Genomic DNA, 11,671 nt, shown 5'->3' with positions numbered 1-11,671 from the left:
TTAAAGCATTCCTTATAGTAAAGGCAACCTCTCTGCCGAATTTTGTTACGATAGGTTTAACGATTTTTGATTTATGATTAATATTTGTCAGATTGATTTTATCACAAGTGGGCGGTGCCACGTCCATTTAAATAAAGTTTTCAAACTTTTATCAATAGTCTCAATATCAGACCACACGTCAAATTTCAACATTCTAGGTGTATTACTTACTAAATAATCAGGTTTTTTGTGTTTTCCAAAATGTTATATATATAAGAAGTGGACGTGGTTATCCTCCGATTTCGCTCATTTTCAATAGCAATCTATTCCGGGTCCAGATAAGCTCGTGTACCAAATTCGGTGAAGATATCTCAATATTTACTCAAGTTATCGTGTTAACTGACAGACGGACGGACGAGACTCAATCAAATTTTTTTCGACACTGATGATTTTGATATATGGAAGTCTATATCTATCTCGATTCCTGTATATCTGTACAACCAACTGTTATCCAATCAAAGTTAATATACTCTGTGTGCAAAGCACGCTGAGTATAAAAAGTATTTCGGTCGCGACTCACTCATTCGAAACTACATAAATCGTTGCTACGCGTTAACGGTATGCTACCGACACGAAAACTATACTTACCACTGTTTTAAACCCTTGCTTTGATATTTTAGGCTCAAAGATAATAGAGTTTATATTTCTGCATTATTTTTAAAGAAAAATAATTTAATTGTATTCATCAAATATTAACATTTAAACTAACTTAAAAGAATTCTTTTGTAACGAAAAACCTAACCTACAATATATTTTTGCTTTATAATAAATTATGTACACGTAATACAGCAAACTATTTTTCTCAGTGTATCTAAATTTTAAGCCATTTTCTCTTCGGCATATGAAGTCAAATCGTTTGAGTCATCTCTTGAGCTCTTACGTAATAAACTTTTAATTCTCTGAACCTACCAAAAACTAAATAATTTAAAATTATACTTAAACATATAAATATATATGTATGTGTGTATGTATTACAACTTTAAGTAATTGTCTAAATCTACTTTTTATTTTGCGTTTTACTATTGCTATTGCACGCTGTTACTGTTTCACTGGTTTCTATTTCGGTTCCGTCTGCTTCAGCCTCCACGTTCGGCGTGCTAGATGTTTCGAAGCCATCGCCATCTAACTCTGCAGCTTCCTTCAAAGCCAACTTTTGAAAATCGCAATCGATTATGCGCTTCCGTTTACGCAAAGGCCGGCTGCATTCGGCTGCCGCTGACGTGGGCGTGGTAGGTGATTCTTTGGTTTGGATAAGCGTGCGTTTCGTTTGTAGCCGCGTTATTTTGAACTTCGGTAACTTCTGCTTGGCATCATCCGATTCGCCATCTGCGGTAAGTAAATCCTCAGCACCATCCTCACCCAAGCCACATCTTGGGGTTTCCAAATCGTCCGAGCGTACAATGCAATGTGTTGCTTTGGATGGTGTAGATGGTGAATAGGGCAAATTTTCAGGTGATGTTGTTACGGCCGTAGTCGTAGTGGTTGTAGTTATCGGTGATAAAGTCGTTGTCGTCGTCAAGGGTTCCTCAGATGCGGCGCGTTTAAGATCGGATGTTGCGTCTTTGCGTGATTGTGCAGAGATCGATGCAACTTCGTCACAATGATCATCAACACAGCATGCAATTAAACAGTCTTTGGATTTCGTGAAGTCTAATGGTTCTTCGTTCACAGCATCTTCCTTGGCATGCATCTTTTGCTCACTATCGCTATCCTCCATTATGTCTGCAGCATGCGCAGCCTCGTTCGCTACAATTTGCACTAAATTAGTTTCTTTGGTTTTGCTTTCTTCCTCTTCCTTAAGTTTGTTACGTTCTTCAGGTGATAGATAAGCTTTGTAGAAATCCATTACGGGCAGTGGCACTGGTATAGGTATCAGCAGCGGTATAATTATGGGATATGGCACCATGACAGTGACAGGTGGAGGCGCACCGAGTACACCGCCAAGTCCCAAACCACCCAACAAATCAGGTGGTGTTTCTATCATATGTTGAGGGAAGCCAGGATATCCAGGGAATCCTCCCGCACCGAAGAATCGTGGAAACATGCCAGCTGCAGCAGGAGCACTAGGATTTGGCAAGTAGGGTGGTGCGTGTGGTGGAAATGGGCCGTGCGGTAGCTGGTTATTTGGCCCGATCGTATTTGGCGTTTGACCACCTGTCGGCGCAGCGAAGTAAGTTGGTGGCATGCTCGTTGAGCTCCGGCCACTCGTATTCATTGCATGCGGAGGTAGCGTATGCGGAGATGTTTGTTGTTCCAGCATTGGTGAAAGTGGTGGCACACTCATATGCAAATCTTGCACGCTTGAGCCAACGAATTGACTTAGAGCAGATGGACCCGATTTAACAGCACTTCCACCAGCACCAGAGGATGTCATATGAATACTAGGACTAGTACGTAAATTGTTGTTAGAGTTAGCACCAAGCAATGATTTCGACTTTCCCAATAAACTATTGGCTGTAGAAACATTTAAATTGCTGTTATCCAGTCCTATTACGCTGTGCGTTCCCTTCATGGAACCAGTGGACAAATCGGCATGAGCGCCAGCATTACCGCTCAAGCTAGAGCGTAGCGGACGCTTCTTGCGATTGTGTTTTGGTGAGATGCGATTCGTTGTTGACGTCACTGGCGCAGAACTTAACATTCCCACGTTTTTTGACATTAATTTTGAAACGGGTGCTACTGAGATCATAGGTTTGTGTGTGGCTATAGTAGTGGTTCCCAAATTCAAGGCAGCCGATGAGGGTGGTGATGACGAAGAGCCTGCAGCTAAGCTGGTATTATTTGCTATAATAGTGGCAGGTCCTGTTGGCCCCGGAGAAACTGACAGTGTCGAAGCTGGTGATGCGGAACGGCTGCGGCAATTACGCAGCCATAAATCAGGCGTTATGAGACCAGCACTATTGCCGGAAGCCACTGCCGCTAGACCTCGTTCACGCAGATGTGGATTCATGTCCAAATGCGCTTGTGTCTCTTTGCAGAAAATTTGCATTTTATACTGATTCAGGCATTTGTCGGAGCAAAATTGTAATTGTGAGGCGCCATCATTAAAGTCGACATAACTGATGGCATGTCGTACATGTTTACACCAATCGCAAGTTTTGGCTTTCTTGAAAGAGGCGCGTCGTGATTGCGTAAAGCAGGATTCAGAGCAGTAGCGTGGACCGTCGGAGATTGTAAGAAATTCGGGCGCATTCTCGGGTACACGACGACGACACCAGCAACAGTTTTGAAGATCTGAAAGTAAGAGAATACAATTTGTTTTTAAAATACTTGTCATGATCATAGTTATGAGACCTCAAATTAGTACAAGTACTAATACTAATACGGTGCCACGCCCCCGAAAAGGTAGGTAGAGAGGGGGAGAATGAAAATGTAAGGAGAAACATTTTAGAATAGAAGGCTAGAATTGGGTAAATTGGGGAAGGGGGGCGGTTAAGGAAAAGGATATTGGGTAGGTAGGAAGAGAAAGGGGATGGGCAAGACGGATAACAAGAAGAAAAACAAGAGTAAAAGGAACGGTGGAACGATGGAAAGAAAGCGAGGAGTGAAAAGATGGGATCTGAAAACAAATGGAAGCTTAGGAGGAAGAAAGGAGAGGAGGCGATGGGAACAGATAACGAAATGTTGAAAGAAGATAGATAGCAAGAAAAGGAATATGATGAAGTGGAACAGGGATTGAAAAAGTAAAAAGGAGGTAGGGGAAAAGAGAAATGGAGTGGAAGAAAAAAAAAAACGAGGATGCCGGAAAGCGAGTGGGAAAAGAAGGATCTTGTGGAGAGAAAGGCGATGAGATGAGGACAGGGAACGGGTAAGTAAAAGTAAAAGGGAGAAGGAGAAAAGCAACAATGAAAATCCTAGATAAAGAGAGGGAATTTAAGAAAATGTATTTTCTTTCGAAAGCGAAAGTGAATATCGAAAGAAGGCGAAAAATAACGGTTTAGAGGGGTAGAAACGAGTTTTAGAAAAAGAAGCAAATAAAGAAAAGGAACAATTAGAGTAAGAGAAAAGAAAATAAAGAGACAGTTGGCAGTTTGTCTTCTCTGAACTAGACAAAGAGGCAAACAATTGGGTTTTGCGGTAAACGAGGACAAGATGAAGTACTAGCTCGCATCCAAGAAAGAATCGGCACAACCATGCTGATCACCTTACTGTTGACGGATACAAATGGACGCTGTGAAATAATTCTTCTATCTGCAAACAAGCATTTATAGCGAAAACAATGTCAGCTTAGAAATCAAACAGAGAATAACTTTCTTCTGATTTATTGCTCGTACACACGGACGGTGTCGACAGAAGATGAAATGACTCTTGAAGAGCTCGAGAGAAAGGTTATGCGGAAAGCTAATGGCCCTGTTCGTAAGTCGACAACGAGTTTCGAAGGAGGTTCAACGATGAGCTGTATGTGCTTTATGCGGATATGAAGATAGTGCAGCGAGTAAAAGTCCAAGAGCCTCGCTGGCTAGGTCATTTTATGCGACTGGACGAAGACACTCCGGCAAAGGAAGACCGAGTAGAATTTACATTGAAGTGGGAGTGGAAAGAGGTGTGTCATATATTAGTAGCAACACTACTCACTCACCCTGTATACGATTTACGTATTTATGTTGTTGCGAGCGATGGTAAAATGAGCTTTAATCAAGCAAAAATCAGATAAAATCATTAAAAATGCAAAATTTGAAATTTTACACCAAACAAAATGAAAACTATGAACTCCAAAAGCTCTGCAAGTTTTTAACACAGACAAGCATAAATACAGCGAGGAAGGGGCATGGCCATATTTGATATTGATAACACCCCAAAATGGACGAAAGATGAGCAGCGGAAGGAGAAGTTTGTATGTACTTTTAGTGAGTTGTTAATGTGATGTAAATAATATGGTTCGTAGTTATTTTATTTTTATTTTTGGTTTGGTTACGTTAAACAAATAACCTTCCGCCACAAGTCAGCTGAAATGTATCCTTGCTTAATTTTTTCAGAAGGATATACACTAGGGCGGGTCATACTGATTAATATTGTCATTGGGACCATAGGTATGAAATGAATTTCGAGCCTCCCTAATTTTGTTATAAAATTTTATATCCCAATCCGAATCCGAATTTGACATTTGTTTTCATGTATTTTATTTGTGAGAGCCGCTATGCGGATTGGGATATACAATTTTCTAGCAAAATTAGGGAGGCTCGAAATTCATTTCGGACCTATGGTCCCATGGACAATATTACTCAGTATGACCCATAGATTCAGAAACTGGATGTGCCTTTTCAACAATAAATTTGACCCACCCTAATATACACGCTTTCGCACATTAAATATACATATATATATATACATATATATAAACGTTCTCAAAACTTTGCTGGGTGTCGAATTCTGTTAGTTGATGAGCTTTACAGACCAACACACCAACAGAAAGAGAAGATCCAGTTGGCTGCTGCTGAATTTAATTTTAAGTCAAATAAATACCAAACGAACTCATGTTAATGTGCATACATTGGACCTTTCTTTTCGGATTATTTGAGGGATATACATGGAAAAACCTACATTCGCTTTAAGAGGATTTATTTGGCCCAGCGGTCAGAAAGTTCAGCTGCCACTACGAAACCATGCCTAAAGGATTGAGGTGACATCGCTAGAGCCCATAAAAATCTCCATCAAGTTGCGTGGCAGTCCTTCCATCGAAAAACATACAACCAGCTCTAGTGTCCAGTAAGTAAAGCTCCAGTGTCAGTGCCATTACACAATTCTGCGCGACTAAAAGCTCCAAACAAAAAGCTCAATAAAAAGCCAGTGGTCGAAAAGTTCCCAAGGCTGGCAAAAATTTCACAGGCAAGCTCTTACACTTGCTCTCTGAGAGCACAAGTTACTCCGACGAAATGCAGAGCTCATGGGAGAATATCTGTAGAGCCCTTCATACTGCAGGAGACCAAGAAAAAAAACCTGGAACAATGAAGAATGGCGCATTGCAACCGAAAGAAAGTTCTTCCCTATGGGACAGAGTTTAGATCGAGCGCAACGAGAGGTGTGCGCGAGTTGAAATTGGAAGCAAGATATAATTCATAAACTAAAAAGTAGAAACAGAATTGTGTAGGATGACCTGCAGAAAAAGCGTCTTCAAATTTTACAAAAAAATTCGGCGACAAACGAAAGGACTAAAAGCGGCGACGTCATAACCGATGTCTATAGGGTGCTTACATTATTGCGTGAACGCTTCTCTGCCCTGTTAAAGCGGGAAGCGATGAAGCGCCTTAAAAGATGATAAACCCATCATCAGCGCATGCCTGAGGTTTGGAATTTAAGTAGAAAAGAGGTCTTGCAAACTCCGCCAGGCGTCTAAATAAGGTTCTGTCAAGCGTATTGTGGGAAGGATTGATGCGCATTTGTGGACTGGCTGATTGGACCTTATAAGTAAGTCTTCAGACTTAGTATCCAAATCTAGCGTCAAACAGGTTTTCACTTTGCTGCAAAACTTGAAAAACCCCACGACACAAGGGCACACATCACCTCATCGTTGGTTTTAAACCAGCTTCGACGGCACGAAAAGGCGCTGCACATAAGCAAAATGACATTGGGCAGTACCACCAGCTCTGTCGAAATGAGTGAACCTATCCGATCCCTTCAAAACTAATCGAAGCTTCGTGTGATCTTGCTGATTTGTCTAAAAACGTTTGAAATAAACAAGGAATGCCAACCCGGGGCTATGCTTCTGATTTTTTTTATACCCTGACCACTGATTTTCCCCTAAAAATCTCATTTCTCTCCTCGTTTTCACTACTCACCAACTTTCTCCTCCAAAATAGCAATCTTGCCCGCCGAAAGCGGACTCTTGGAATCCTCTTCACGCGAACTGCGCGTATCATGATCAGATGTTGTGCTTTCACCACCTCCGCCATTGGCAACGCCTGTAGCGCCGCTTGCACTTCCTCTACTCGTGTTGCGATAATTTGGCGCCAGTTTTCTCAAGTTGTTATTTTTGTTGCTCGCATTGTTATTATTATTGTTGTTATTCATAATGCTACGTATATGTTCACTTTGTTGTTGTTGCAATTGCAACATTGTTGCAGCTCGACTACGACTTCGCCTCTTCTCGATACCATGCCTTTGTTGACTTAATGCATTGTTGCTACTATTTGAATTATTGCTATTGCCGTTGTTGTTGTGGTTAGCGTTGTTGTTATTTGCTGCTGTAATTGCAGCATTGTTGGCTTGTGCAACTGCTGCTGATTGCAGCAAGCGGCTAGTCTTCGTAGATAAATCGAGGCGATCTACACCCTCAAATCCATACCAACCGAGCAGTTCGTTCATTGTGTTCTCGGCGAATTCCTGGAAAGATAGCAAAATAGGGTATTTAGCTTATGAAGGAGATTGAGAGGTCTTAATTTAAATATGATTTAATTTAATGGTCTTCCAGTCAGGGTATGAAGCGAAAGCTAAGCTGCTAAAACTGCTAGAATCTTTTCATAAAAGTTTACTAAAGCGGCCTAACCTCTCTCGGCAAACGAAAATCATACTCTAAAAGTCACTTATCGTATCCGTTCTGCTATATGGTGCAAAAACATCAGATGAAGCGGCTCTGGGAGTGTTCGAGAGAAAAGTTCTTCGAAAGTTTTATTGACCTCTACGCGTTGGCGATGGAGAGTACCGAAGAAGATTTAACGATGAGCTGTACAAGCTCTACGCCGATCAACATAGTCCAGTGAATTAAAACGCAGCGGCTGCGCTGGCTATGCGATGTTAGGCGAATGAAAGATGACGCGCCGGCAAAGAAATTGTTTCTATCGGAACCCGCCTATGGAAGCAGAGGTAGAGGGCGGCCTCCACTCCGCTGGAAGGACCAGGTGGAAAACGATTTAAACTCCCTTGATGGGAGCAATTGTCGCCGGTTAGCAGAGAAAAAAGCGACTGGCGCCGTTTATTTGGACGGCCATAACAGTTTAAACGGTTACGCGCCAATTAAGAAGAAGAAAACGGCCTAACAAAGCGTGTACCGTGCAGCAATTCGTAAAAAACTTGACGTGGATAACCTAAGATAATCGATAGCACTCTGCTTTTTACGAACTGATACTAATGATAGTTCGTTAGCCGCTGCAAACACATCTGTATGTATGCATACTTTGAACTCTTCCCATATCCCTTAATTCTGCAAGGAAACCTCAAAAAGCAGACTGATGCCGATTTCACCTATGTATATCATGTCATACATCCATACATACATATGTATGTGTATTAGGGCGGGTCAAATTGTATGGGGGGAAAAAAACTTCAGGTGCACATCCAGTTTCTGAACCTATGGGTCATACTGAGTAATATTGTCCATGGGACCATAGGTCTGAAATGAATTTCGAGCCTCCGTAATTTTGTTAGAAAATATTTTTTTTTAGAAATTTTTATTATTATTTTTTGTTAGAAAATATTTTGGTCTATTTAAAAATTGAATTTGCAATATGGAAAAGTAAAATATTCGTCGCGATAATAATAAAAATTTCTAAAAAAAAAATATTTTCTAAAAAAATTAGGGAGGCTCGAAATTCATTTCAGACATATGGTCCCATTGGCAATATTACTCAGTATGACCCATAGATTCAGAAACTGGATGTGCCTTTTCAACAATAAATTTGACCCACCCTAATGTGTATGTATGTATATTTGCACGTGTTTATTACTTTTCACATATCTTTTGTGGCAGAATAAAATTCGATTTCAATTCAAGATATGAGCTCTCGTATTTGTGACCACAAAGACCCACAAAATCATACTTAATACGACACCTTCGTGGGGAAAGGATCAAATTAAAGGTATGAAAGTCTGTACGTAAATAAGATAACAGGCACATAATTTACCACATATTATTATTACATATGCATACATATAATAAGTATTAAATAACATTTCAACATTTTATTGTCAACGGACACCATAGCCTATTTTGTTTGCACACTTCCATTCGTCGATAACAAAAACAAATTAACCCCCTCTCCTTAAATTCAGTAACAAAAAAATGTAAACCAAGTGAGACCCTTCATCTATTCTTACAATACATATATGTACATGTATTTATTAGGGATGTTAAGGACCTTTGACTTCGACTTCCAGAAGTCGCTGAAAAAACTTTTAAAGTAGATGTGCGCTAGGAGCGTTTCCCGTAGCCGATGAGCGATCCCGTTTTGGAAATAAAAGTTCTAAAGCATTTTCATGTTCAATATTACTTTTCCCAGAATATAAGTGGGGAACCTTTCGACATAGTGACAAGTGGAAGTTCGTGCTGTCAACAACTTCGTCTATGTGGCAACCTGCGGAAACAGCTGATTTAAAGCTGATTTAAAGCCAACCTTGTGATAGTCTGGAAGATTGGAAAATTTAGAATTTGACATTTCCAATATAATAGCAGCCAAAGATGACCCCACACGAGTGGCAGAAACTGGCACAGCTCGCTAGATATCTCCATCGTCAACGCAGTATTAACAAACTACATCTACTAGCGTCCGACTTCCTGCCTCTATTGTTCTCTCCAGAACAGTAAATCAATTTTTATACCTCTGAACGCATTACACTTAAGGCTATGAAAAACTCACGGAGCGCCGTTCGCTGTCTTTCTATTCCGAGCGATATTCGGTAAGGTTAATGTAATATTTTGCACCAGCTCACAGTGATACCCTGATGGTATCTTCAACCGTGAAGTCTCTTTCAGATCTGGCGGTACATAACGACACAATTTGCATCGCATTTGGTGCTAAAGTTCCGTCGAACTCGAGAAAATGGCGGATGTAAGTGTTACATCCTTCGGTTTACAGGCCAGTTGACCAACCAACAGACAGTCACATGAGCAGAAGAACCACATACCGCTCAATATCATCAGCACCGTCACAACTATATTGGTAGCTCATCATCATTAACCGTGAAGTCTCTTCCAAACCTCGCGATACATGACGACACAATTTGCATCGCATTTGGTGCTAAAGTTCCATCGGACTCGAGGAAATAGTGGCTGTAAGTGTTGCATCCCTCGGTTAACAGGCCAGTTGACCACACAATAGACGTTCATATGAGCAGAAGGAACAAATATCGCTCATCATTATCACCACCATCACAACTACAGAGCTTAAAGAAAGCATAAGAAAGATCAAACCTTTCAAAGAAATGGGTTCGACAAAATAACCATGTCAATGTTAAAACACTTTGGAGATGAGGGTTTCACTATGCTTCTTTTTCATTCCTAAAGATTGGAAATTGGCAAGGTTTGTCCGGTTCATACAGCTTGGAAAACGGGACGCCATCTTTTCCTTCCAGTCCATAACAAGCTAGGTGGTAGACAAGCGTCCGTATAATTTATGAATGAAACATCTATCTCTAAAACTGTGGTGTCCACAAAGTGGTGTACAATCACCTCTTATATTTAATTTATACATATCCAAGCTCCCTTGCCCATCACAAGGTCTCACCATTGTTATCTATAAAGACGGCTAATCAATAATGGTAACAAAGCCGGTACTGTTTTCGGTCATCATTCACGTCGAAGGCATTACTCCACTGACTGTGAGGTTTACAAATATATTGAGCCTGACCTTCTTCTTCATTTTCTTCTTCTTCAAACAAACAGTTTATATTGAATACTAAGAAACTTAATAGACAACTGAACTAAAGCGTAGGTAAAGTCTTATGCCGATAAATAAGTGGCGAACCTCATTCTCAGAGTCCAATTATTGAAATTCGCAGTAGTGGAACGCAAACTTCCGTTAGGGGATATCAACAAAAAACTCCGAGCGCAGTGCTAAAACAACAACAACAGACTTTCAAAGATAGGATCAGTTTCAAAGCACATGCAACTGAAATTGCAACTAAGGCACAGAGACGCAACAAAACCGTCAAATCGAAAAACATCTTCTACCAAGTAAAAAAGCTCTAGGTCATCGACTCAGGTGCTGGAGAAAGCTGTAGAACTGCCAGAACTCCACACTGGCAACTCTATGTCTCTTTACGGTGCTTGAGCATCATTTACATCGAAACAGACAATTTCTCGAGGCAGACCCGCTTCCTAGACAAATAAGGAGACCGTCAACAACATTATAAGATCCCTCAGACTTATCCCAGAAACTGATAAATTCCTTTTCTGAGTCACGTCACAAAGTTGAATAATCAGCTATAACATAAAAGGAAAGCAGACTTTCCTTGGACTTACACCTCACTCTGGCTGTACTTTGATTTGGATACTTTAAGCAGATATTAGATGCGCAAAAAGCTTTCTGAGATATCTAGCAACAACGCCTGCAAAGCAGCTCAACGTTCGGTAGTCACCAATAATTTTTTAGAAGTTTTTTCTATAAATTTATGTTTTTCTGACCTCCCTCATATATCTTATATGAACTTCTTGCCCCTTTGTCGTTATAAACTTGTTTTTCTTATCACTGCCGGGTGTTCAGTATTGATTTCATTGATATGCCAACGTATGGTATGTATGCGTATATTTGCATCTGCTCTTTTGCACCATTGCAACTGGTGGCACCAACGCCATCACTGTTCCATGCATACAGCAAGAATAACAATCAAAGTTCGGCCTTGCGGTGCATGGCACTAAAATCGATCTTTGACAAAGTGCATTATTTTTTCAAATTCTTTGGCTTTTAATTATTTTTATTGC

The 11,671-nt window shown here is 40.5% G+C and overlaps 1 protein-coding gene across 9 annotated transcripts in view; it reads right to left on the bottom strand.

The window, feature by feature from the left end:
- Window positions 1–676: 676 nt before the first annotated feature.
- Window positions 677–11,671, bottom strand: part of Sobp (Sine oculis-binding protein) — a 72,129-nt gene continuing 61,134 nt past the window's right edge. For all 9 annotated transcript variants that reach the window (XM_067771224.1, XM_067771227.1, XM_067771223.1 and 6 more), the window contains 2 exons: window positions 6,816–7,359; window positions 677–3,273 (listed from right to left, as the gene is read on the bottom strand). In XM_067771224.1, coding sequence (XP_067627325.1) covers window positions 1,037–3,273; window positions 6,816–7,359 — 2,781 coding nt within the window. In that variant the 3' untranslated portion in view covers window positions 677–1,036. The remainder of the gene's footprint in view (window positions 3,274–6,815; window positions 7,360–11,671) is intronic.

This window comes from Eurosta solidaginis, chromosome 3 (genome assembly GCF_040869045.1).
Source record: "Eurosta solidaginis isolate ZX-2024a chromosome 3, ASM4086904v1, whole genome shotgun sequence".
Classification (NCBI taxonomy): domain Eukaryota; kingdom Metazoa; phylum Arthropoda; class Insecta; order Diptera; family Tephritidae; genus Eurosta; species Eurosta solidaginis.
Note: the sequence above shows the minus strand (reverse complement) of the source record. Positions and strands in the feature narration are given on the sequence as shown.